Genomic DNA, 10,503 nt, shown 5'->3' on the forward strand with positions numbered 1-10,503 from the left:
ACTTCGTTAAAAAAAAAGAAAGAAAAACAAAATATGGGATTTTTGAAACTTTATTGAACACAAGTTTTTATTTTTTTTACAAAATGACACAAAACTACTGAAGATACAAATGCAATCGAGCCCTCAATCAAATCAAAGCAGTGATTTTGGTGAGCGTGCGTTCAGAAAGGACGCATCCGTGGGCCGAGAGGTGGAGCTCTGTTCGGCGGCGTGATGGCAATATCCAGGTAATCTCCGATCTGGAACCGCTGAGACTGTAAGGTCATGGAGTCGTCCGGACCCTTTCTGCCAGATATTGTGCTGCCGATGTCTTTGAACCTACAGAAACAAAAACATTTATTTGGAGCAAAAACAATCTTAAAGGTGTTCGTGGCGCCGTTCGTACTTGTACATTTTCCCTCGGAGATCGGGGTAGACGATGGCGAAGCTAAAGTGGGTCCCCTTTTTCCTGGCTTCCGGATAAACCTCCTTCACTAAACTGGTGAGTTCTTTCAGAGTGGCGTCCATCCTGCCGCAAAAACACACAGACTGGTTGTTAGATGTCACTTATTCTCTTTAAAGCGAAGCTTCAGGAATTAGTTGTGCACCATGTGTAAATCTGTAGTTCACTGGAGGGAACGTTTCCTCGGGCAAATTCGTCTACTCTGTGGTGGCGGCCGCTGTTGGTGGTAAAAACTCGCAACAAAAGAGGGCAGGTCTGCAAAAAGAGAGAAAAAAATTAGGCATTACATTTAAATACTTAAACATAAGATGCTTTTATTTTGCAAGTGAACCGGAAGTGCGCTGTGTGCCAGCTTCTAAACTCTTTTTTAGGTTCCAGAACTCATCGATCCAGAGTTCGGGACCCCTGATCAACCCGATAGAAAAGGCTCCACGCATAAACCCAAACGGCCCCAATACAGGAGGACATGAGGGTCTAGAACTCCGGTACCCATCATCAGCTAGCATGCTAATAGGCTACCGCTAGCACGCGTCTGGCACAAACACGCTTCGTTTCTTTAAATTAATAATTCACTCACTGGGTTAAATCAAACAGGCTTACGTAACTAGCTTATAGCAGTAAAAATCCTCCACAAAAATATAGTTTTACTGCAGTTTAAGTTTGACTTCATGGAGTTTATTACCCTTTAGCATTTTTGCTAATCAAATGCTAGCACGCCAGACTAGCTACAAATTCGTGGTTATAGGGAGCTGGATTACCTTCTCCCGGTCAATGGGTTTCTCTGGTTCCTTCTTAATTTCCTCCTGGGTGATTCTGGATTCTAAAGCCATTATAGTTTCTCTGCGATGGTGTTTAAAATGACAAATAATCCAAACAGGCGCTTCTGCCTTCTTGTTTGTAGTGTTGAGGCTGCAGCAAGGAAGAAGCGGAGAAGAGGGGGGATTTCCGTTTCCGGTCGTTTTTTTTTTAATCCCTTTATTTGAAACAAAAGGAAAACACAAGACAAAAAAAAAAGGATAGTTTTTATTTATGTATTTATTTATTGTAGTTTTACTTGTAAAGATAGGAAAATGTAAAATAGCGTTTTAAAAAAAAACACTACAATATTATTATTATTATTTTAACTTTGCTATCACTCTACTTAAAATATGGGACAAGTTTAATTTTTCAATTTATTAGCGCTTTAGATTAAACAATTGGAAGCTGTAAACTAATGTTAAAAATTATATATATATATATATATATATATATATATATATATATATATATATATATATGTATTAGGGCTGTGAATGCAAATCAATCAAAGAAACAATCCTTCGAAAGAAATATTCAATCGGTTTTTAGGACTTTTTTACATTTTTGTAGTTTATATCACTTTTTCACTAAAAAGTGGACCATTTGAGCCGTGGTCTGGTGCCATATTGTACAAATACATTTTACTTGGTGATTAATCCCAACACAAAAGTGCGATTAATCAGGTTTTTTTTAAATCGACAGCAGTAATTAAAAATAAGTGTTCTAAATGCAGAATTTCATATTGTTTTTGCTTGCATGTAAGAAGTGGTCGGCAAATACTGAGAATAAAGCAAAAAAATTATAGCGATTAATTGCGATTAATTTTTTCCAGGTTTGCGATTAATTTTTTTTTTTAATCGATTCCCGACTCAAATCGTTGATTCACTTCCTCTGTTTTTGTGACAATTTCCAAAAGTGTTAAAGAGTTTGTACTTTTATATCCTTCTTTTAATCAATGTGAGACCACAGGGGTTTAGATCACATTTTCACAGCCTTTCAGTTTAGTCTGCGAGAAGATGTTTCCTTAAATTACCAGAAAATTAAAATAAATGAGTCGTTTGTTTACTACAGCAGGAAGTCCGTTCATTCACATCGTCGTTCTGTTACTGACAGGAAGACAAAAAGCCTCCAGAAACTCCCCGATCTCCTCCTCCAAACCCGATCTGGGATCAGCCAACCCCCTCCAGACCTGAAACCTGCTATTCAGTCACATGCCCCCCTCCTCCTCACAGCCACACTCATGCATGTGAGCGCTGTACAGTGTGTTTGTACAGTACGAGACAGAACCTCCTCTGTTCTCCTGACGGCTGATCCCGGACCAGTAGCTGGATGGAGGCATCAAACAGAGGCTCTTTGAGTCCGACGGTGACCCCCCCGTCGGAAATAAGAGACTCTATTATCTCACTAATGACCCCTTTACTGTCACTGATGCTTCAACATCATCTGTTAGTGATGGAAGGAGATGAAACAAAGCAGATTGTTTTTACTTTTGACTTCAGGAAGTCGTTTTTTTGTTTTTTTTTAACCAGCAAACCTCATTTTCACAGTCGAACACTGATCTGATTCCAGGAGGCGTTCCACCTGGGAGTTCATTCTGCCTCTACCTGAGGACAGGTGCGTTCACAAAGAGACTCAAAGAAAAAAAAATTCAGGCAAACTTACAACCTTCCAAGTCTCTACACTGCAAAAAATGAAACATTGAATCAATTAACAAAACTCTTGTCATTTCTTACAATAAAAAATATTAATTTTTGTAAATAAAAATTTTGAGACGATAGTTTACTTAGCTTAGAAATTCAATATTTTCTTAAAATTATAGTGCTTTTGTTAATTGATTCAATGTTTCAATTTTTACAGTGTAAAGAGTCCAAAAAAGACGCTCATTATAACATATAAATGTGCAAAATGTACATAAATACACATATATTTCTAAACAACTGAATGAATAAAGCTTACATGTAGTGTTGGCAGTGAAATCCTACCAAAAAAATAAACTTTTTTAGAGCTGTTACAAACATTGGTCTGTAGTTGTAGTATTAGATTTTACAGTAAATGCACATATAGTACACATCTATATATTAAGAAGAAAATTACTGTTTTTACTTTTACGGTTTTTGTGCAACTTTCTTATCCAATGTTGGTTTTATTTTGAAAATCTGCAACAGGAAGTCAATATTTATTGCAACTCAAAGTGGGAGGCATATTTTAAAGTTTCATTCATAAAAAGCAGGAGTTACAGTGTTTCTTTTATTTTAAATATTTTTTTAAAAAGTTAACCCCTCAACGCTTGTGGGAAGTGATTTTTTTTTCATTGCTAAAAATAAATTCAGGCGCTAAGGGGTTAAGTTTTTCTTGGTTTCATGAATGGGGGAAAAAAATGGTAATTTTGCAAGAAAAGGTGACTATATGAAATGTATTTTAAAGAAATAAGAATATTGAAATATTTGTTGTAGATTTTGGCATCTGCATGACCTGATCCACTAGAAGCAAGTGGGTGTTGTGAGCGGCAGAGCTCAGGTTCGGACACTGATCCGTGTGTTTTCCCCAGAGTGGGCTCTGTCCAGTGGGCAGGGAGGTTCATCAGTTCACACGAATGCTGGCAGCAGGCCGTCTCCTGCCTCCTCTCCTCCCTTCTCCGTGTCCCGGAGGGTGAACCCATGTTCAGGCCGGCGGAGCGGCAGCTGCTGCCCCTCTGTGAGGATGTCTTGGCCCGCTCTGTACGCTCAGCTGGTGGGGGCCAATCGTCACTCCACCTCTCTGGGTAAAATCTGGCTCTCGGTGCTGTTCATTTTTCGGGTCATGGTGCTGATGGTTGCCGCAGAGACCGTCTGGGGGGACGAGCAGTCGGACTTTGTGTGCAACACCCTACAGGTAGGACATTCACATTTTCTACGACGGGATCTCAAATTATTGAACTTGAATAGCTAAAATAAAGTGAAAGGTCTTGGATGTTTGTACAATGTCAGAGAACTGACAGACACATAAATCATTTCGCTTCTCAGTTATAGAATTTTTTAAAATCAAGCTAGTTTGAACCAAATGTAGTTCCAGGAGTAACCACTAGGGAGTTTGTTACTCAAGAATTCAGGATCCCTCAATGCCTAACCTAAGAGCAAAAGAAAACGAGTTCAACCCTTTAACTCCAGAGCTGCCCCAGCAACAGGACATAACGCAATCTTTGTATTAATGTAACTTAACGTAACGTGACTTCTTATTGGCTACTCTCTCCCTGTGGCGGGGTGGGGGCCTGGGGCGTCGGCCTCCTCTCCACGTAGGGATGGGGATCCCCGAGACTTAAGACTTAGAGCAGGGGTTACATCAGACCCCACCACCACACACACATCTCCCTCTTCTTCTTTTCCATCCAGTTCAACAGAAAAAAAATGATACAAACATAATCAATATTAATAAAGTTTAGCATAAATACAAAAGGGGTTTATACTCAATAAACAAGAGACACTCAGTTCGTATCAGTTCGCTCAGCTGTTGGACAGGACAAGTTAAGAAAAAGTAAATAAAAGAAAAGAATTACCGTAACTTTTTGATCAATTACGTACAGTAATTAATATAATTCCAATTAATCAGTTTGTTTAAGTAATTCTGTAAACACGTCAGTACTGCAAAGTGTTGCATGTTGTCGCAAAGCTAAGTTTCTCTGCGTCAGAATCAATTGGTTTACATTAGTAATGTAAAGTGTTGCGTATCAATTCAAAGCCGCTCCTCTTTACATTAGAATCTATTGGCTGACGTTAATACGTAATGTAAAGTGTTGGATGTTGACGCAAAACATCTTTTCTCCACGTCCGAATCTATTGGTTTACGGTAATTGCGTAAACACTTTAAGCTATTTTTTATATTGGTTTAAGTAATTTTCGTAAACACTTCGCGAATGTTGTGTCGCATATTCATGCAAACATGCTTTTATTCGTGTCAGAATCTATTGGTTTACGTTAAAGTAAACATTTTACTGATGTGAATTGATGCGTAGTGACGAAAAGCTGCTTTATTGATTTACGTTATTTGCATTAACACTTCTCTAATGTAAAGTGTTGCATATCGACGCAAAGCTGTTTTTCTTCACGTCAGAATCTATTAGTTTACGTTAAGGGGTAACCAAACCCTAAATCAACTCTTTTTTGCCTGTTGACCTCTATAAATCAGGCTTTAAAAGTGCTGATATATAAAATATAGTCAAGAACAGCCTTTTTGCTGCCCCCTACAGGTTGAATTGTGGTATTACAGTTGAATTTTGTGATTGGTCAAACCATGTTGGTCCCACGTCATTTTGTTTAAGGATCCGTTGGTTTACATTAATTGCGTAAACACTTCTTTAATGTAAAGTGTTGCGTATTGTGTCATGATTCAACCATCAGCCCTCACTACCGTCCACCAGAGGGAGCCCTCGCCAGAGTTTTAACATCCACTGCCTCACTACAAGTCCCATCAGCCACCTTCCATCCTGCACAGCTGATCACCATCAGCTCATCAGTACCCTCCAGCATTTAAACAACCACCAGCCACTGCCATTTTGCGAAGTTTTGTTTTGCCTGGCAGACATTCTGAGCTATATTATTCCTAGTTACCTCCTCTGTGCCATGACCTTTACCTGTTTTCTCGTTGATCTGCCTCACCCTTGTGATTTTGACCTTTGCCTGTATTTCGACTACGTATTATGTCTTGCCCAATGGTCTACTTCAGTAAACGTTTGAATATGGATCCAAAAGACTCCGTCCCTGCTTTACATATTGACGCAAACCATCTTTATTTCATGTCAGAATCTTATAGTTTACGTTAAATGCGAAACACTTCAGTTTCGCAAAGTGTTGGACATCAACACAAAGCTACCTTTTTTTTGCACAAGAATCTATTGTTTTACGTTAATTGCGTAAAACAAATAGTTAGTTCACGTAAAACCTGGAGTGTCAGCTCTGTTGTTGAAGGGGTAAACCTACTTTGGAAAGCTTTCTAGTCTCCATGTAGGAAGTTGTGTGTCATTCACAACAAAGTGAATCGTACCACAGTTTGCTTGCAAGTGAACGTAGTCGTATTCTCAAGTGTATCCGAGTTCACTTGTTTGTGTTCACACTGGAGTCAGAGTGAAGCTGAAGTGATCTGGTTTCATTTCATATTTATGATCCAATACTGTATGTGGTTTTGGGGGGCGTGGCCTTTTTATATTGGGGAATCCTAGTAGAATATTTCTGGACGAGCTGTCCGACTTGCTCGTTTTAGGAAAATTTGAGATTTCACAATCTGTTTGGTCAACATACCAACAACTGAGGATCTGAATGACTGGTTTGCAACCAGTCTACGATAAACGCCTCATATACACTCGGATATCACGTGTTCTTTGTTCAGTTGATTTGGATCTGCTTGGCGAGATGTGACATCACTAAACTGTCAACTAGTCTAGTTTCAAGGTTACCCAAAAAGATCTTCATGCACTTTTAAGTCTTGAGATCCGAAGTCCTTTTTCTCCTTTCCAGCCCGGCTGTGAAAACGTTTGCTACGATCAGTTCTTCCCCGTGTCCCACATTCGCCTGTGGTGTCTTCAGCTCGTCTTTGTCGCTGCGCCAACGCTCCTGGTTTCAATGTATGTGGCCTACCGTAACCACGGCGACAAGAAGAAGCTCCTACAGGTGTGTGATGTGCTCTTTCTTGTTCCATAAATCGTTTTTACTTTTGTGATCCATGCGTGTTCGCTCAGGGAAATGAAGCCGACAAATCTTGGGTAGACGAAACCACCAACTACAAAGTCACCCGGTCTTATTTCTGATTGGATTGTAGCTTCAGGTCCTACTTTCTTTTCTATAATTGGTGTTTGGATCTGACGGGTTTTCGAACCAGTACTTTTAATTTACCAATCCAGCCCTGGTGTGATGAAGAAGGAAGCTGAAAACCAGGCAGAGATACTGTATTAGCTGCGTCTCTATGACACCTATGCGCAAAACTTTATTCAAATTCTAGATATGACAAAAAAGCACAATTAACAACACTGTTTCCAATAAATCTTAACTATGCAAATAAACACAAACTGCAGCAAGTCACTAAGTGAACAATACCTTGAATTTCAGCAGATACATTCAAATTTCTACCACAGCCCTGGGGTTCATCATCATCTATCAAAGGAAACCTTGGTGTCTTATTGAGGTCATGGAGTGGCAAGTTACGTGATATAAAGGGATTTGGAGATTTTGGATAAAAGGGATTTTGAGAATTTTTGGATCCAACAATTATCCATGACACACTCAACTTTTGGTGACTGTGGGACCTCTTGTGGCTCATGCTGCGTAAGCGTAGGAACCAGTTGTTGGTCACACGACTAATTTAATTTGAAAAAAGTGAGGTGATGCTAAATATGTCAATTTCGATATGCCTCGAAAACCTCCTCCGAGTGCAAAAACGTTTTTTTTTTCAATAAATGTGAGTTTTTTTTTGTGAAAAATTAGGTAAATTTACTATAGTAAATCCAATTTGCGAAATTTCGTACTTCAATGGAAACGCAGCTATTGACGTTCTAATGTTCTAATGGTTCTAATGGACATCGAACTCCAATTTGTTTTCAGTGACACCTAGAGGTAAAAAGTGGTACAACATGTTCTTCAACTGGTGAATTTGGGACTTGAATAACTGTTAAAAACGACATTTTTTAGACATTAGAATGTCTAAAATGGTGTTCAGTTTTTGGTGACATGACTCATTTAATTATAAAAAAATGCAGTTTTTCAAAATATGTCAATTTCAAAACGCCTCGAAAACCACCTCCTCCAAGTGCAAAAACATTTTTTTTAATAAATTGTCGTGATAAATTAGGCAAATTTATTATCATAGATCCAAATTGTGGAATTTCATAGTTAATGGACACGTACCTTTAGATTCTTAAGTGGACTGATGAATTACATCAAGCACTAACTAGTGGTGAAAAGTGGTACAACATGTTCTTAAAATGGTGGATATGGGACTTGAAGAACTGTTAAAAATGAAATAAAAAAAATTGGATTTGATAATGTTTCAAATATTTGAATTGATAACCATGATAACCGTGATATCCAGTTGTTTGTCACGTGACACATTTAATTTTTAAAAAGGGTAGTTTTGCGAAATACGTCAATTTCGATACTACTGAAAAACTACATCCTCTAAGCACAAAAACAATTTTTCAAAAAATATGTTTTTTTAATTGTTGCGAAAAATTAGGCAAATGTATTATCCCAAATCAAATTTGTTAAATTATGGAATTGCATCTATAGATGTTTTAATGGACTGATGAAGAAAATCAACCTTTTATTTGTTTTCAGTGACACCTAATGGTCAAAGATGGTACAACATGTTCTTAAAATGTGTGTTTCGTGGACTTTGTACTTCATTAACTGTTAAAAACAACTTTTTTTAAACATTAATATTCATAACTCAGCCTATAATATGATTTAATAGTTATCATGACAACACCCTTTAAACTCAGACTTATTTGAACAATTATTGCAAAATCCAAGCTCTAAATCAGTGATTTGAAGTGTTGGATCTTCAGAACCAGTGTTGTGGAACCTTACCGGACTTCTCGGTTTGCTGTACCACACTGACAGATTTCTAGTAGAACTGGATTCCTCAGCAGCAAGAGTCCAGAGGAAGAGCTGGAAGCCTTAAAGAGACGCAGACTCCCGATAACCGGACCTCTGTGGTGGACGTACTTCATCAGCGTTGTGGCCAAGCTCCTGATTGAAGTGGGATTCATGTAAGAACCCGCAATCTTGCTTCTTCTTCCTGCCATTGTGATTATGCTGCAGATCAAGCCACCGCATGCGTCTGTAGGTACGCCCTGTACGTGGTCTATGACGGCTTCCAGATGCCGCGCTTAGTGCAGTGCGACCAGTGGCCTTGTCCCAACCTGGTGGACTGTTTCATCTCGCGGCCCACAGAAAAAACCATCTTCACGGTTTTTATGGCCACCGCCTCCTCCATCTGCATGGTCCTCAACGGGGCGGAGCTTGCTTATCTCGTGACGAAGGCCATCACGAGGTAGAGGTAACACTCGAGAAAGAAACATTTTCAAGAGCTCAATCACCTTGGGGTGTTTTTTTAAACACCTTTAAAAACTTTTCCACTTTTCTTCCAGGAGCCTGAGCAGGAAGGACGGGAGGCCGACCAGCAGAGAGAAAACGTGGCGTGGGACAAACGAGAGGTCACCTGGTTCTTTGAGGCGCTGCAACTAGATGATGGGACCAAAAAATGTTGTATTCTAGGACATAGTTTCTGCAGTGTTCATTAGAAATTCACTTTTGAGTTGTGGGCGGGACCATTGGCACGGAGCAACCCCGCCCCCTTTCCTATCTTCCATCAGTTTACACTCTCCTGCTAGCTTACAGCCCCTCGCACCCCTTAGCTTAAATTAGCGGTGCAGCAAAAATGGCGAGCAATAACAGAGCTATGCAGTCGTCCAGTTTTGATCCAGCTCAGACGAGGAAAACAAAGACGGACATGGATCTATTTGTCCCCAAACGGATGGATTGCAATAGGGCGGAGCCTATTTTCTACATCACAATTACAATCTTTTTTCATCTGCTCCGGATTTTACAACAATTTGAATAAAGAAATACTCAGAAATGCAGTTTTTAGTTGAAATTTCTTAATATATGTCCATCATCAAACAAATGCCTCAAGTAGGTGTCAAAACCACAATTTTCATCGGAGTGGGTCTTTAAGCTACTGGTGTTGCTATGGTAACTCCACATTATTGATGTTAAAAGTGACAAAGCAATAAATAAAACTGGGAATTTATTCAAGTCTGTGCAACTGGACGGTGCAAATATGAAAGCAAGAAGGAGCTTTTTTCTATAGCTTTGGCGCCATCTGGTGGCCATACCTGAAAACAACTGGAGAGTTGACAACAGGTGTTTTCTCTAAATCTGTCAACAAAAAAGAATACTGTTTAAGAGTTACTTTTTGGTTGATTTTTTTGTTTTTCAGACACTTTAGAAAAAATAACGATGCAAAAATTAACGTAAAAGTGAAAGAAAGTAGAGACATTTTTATGCTAACACCCTTAAATTAGCTTAATTTGTCTCTCAGAAAGTTATTTTAGGAGTGAAAAAATGACAAAAGTATTTAAAAATGTGTTTTAATTAATTCAAATGTTTTTAAATGTTCTAACTTTTAGCTTAAATTCTTGTTTTATTGTTTTCCGTCTGGAATGTGACATGCGCGCGCACCCAAACGCGCCCCCTCCCCTCCACTCCCCTCGTGCGCCCCATGCACGAGGGCACCAA

The 10,503-nt window shown here is 39.0% G+C and overlaps 2 protein-coding genes across 3 annotated transcripts; one reads left to right on the top strand and one right to left on the bottom strand.

The window, feature by feature from the left end:
• Positions 1-32: 32 nt before the first annotated feature.
• sap18 (Sin3A-associated protein) lies at positions 33-1,398 on the bottom strand. Its single transcript, XM_024294456.2, has 4 exons — positions 1,201-1,398; positions 588-697; positions 386-508; positions 33-318 (listed from the first exon to the last, which is right to left on the bottom strand). The coding sequence occupies exons 1-4, from the start codon at positions 1,270-1,272 to the stop codon at positions 162-164; spliced, it is 462 nt and encodes a 153-aa protein (XP_024150224.1). The 5' UTR covers positions 1,273-1,398; the 3' UTR covers positions 33-161.
• A 2,503-nt stretch (positions 1,399-3,901) lies between these two features.
• On the top strand, positions 3,902-10,176 carry LOC112160103 (gap junction beta-6 protein). Of its 2 annotated transcripts, none has more exons than XM_024294468.2 (5): positions 3,902-4,111; positions 6,727-6,879; positions 8,824-8,972; positions 9,050-9,262; positions 9,354-10,176. In XM_024294468.2, exons 1-4 carry the CDS (start codon positions 3,941-3,943, stop codon positions 9,258-9,260), a joined length of 684 nt encoding a protein of 227 aa, XP_024150236.1. In that variant the 5' UTR covers positions 3,902-3,940; the 3' UTR covers positions 9,261-9,262; positions 9,354-10,176. The 2 variants fall into 2 exon arrangements, with proteins under 2 accessions (XP_024150236.1, XP_024150235.1); XM_024294467.2 differs by having other exon boundaries at positions 3,908-4,111; positions 9,050-9,256.
• The last annotated feature ends 327 nt before the right edge of the window (positions 10,177-10,503 follow it).

The sequence above is a fragment of the Oryzias melastigma genome, linkage group LG2, assembly GCF_002922805.2.
Source record: "Oryzias melastigma strain HK-1 linkage group LG2, ASM292280v2, whole genome shotgun sequence".
Taxonomy (NCBI): Eukaryota; Metazoa; Chordata; class Actinopteri; order Beloniformes; family Adrianichthyidae; genus Oryzias; species Oryzias melastigma.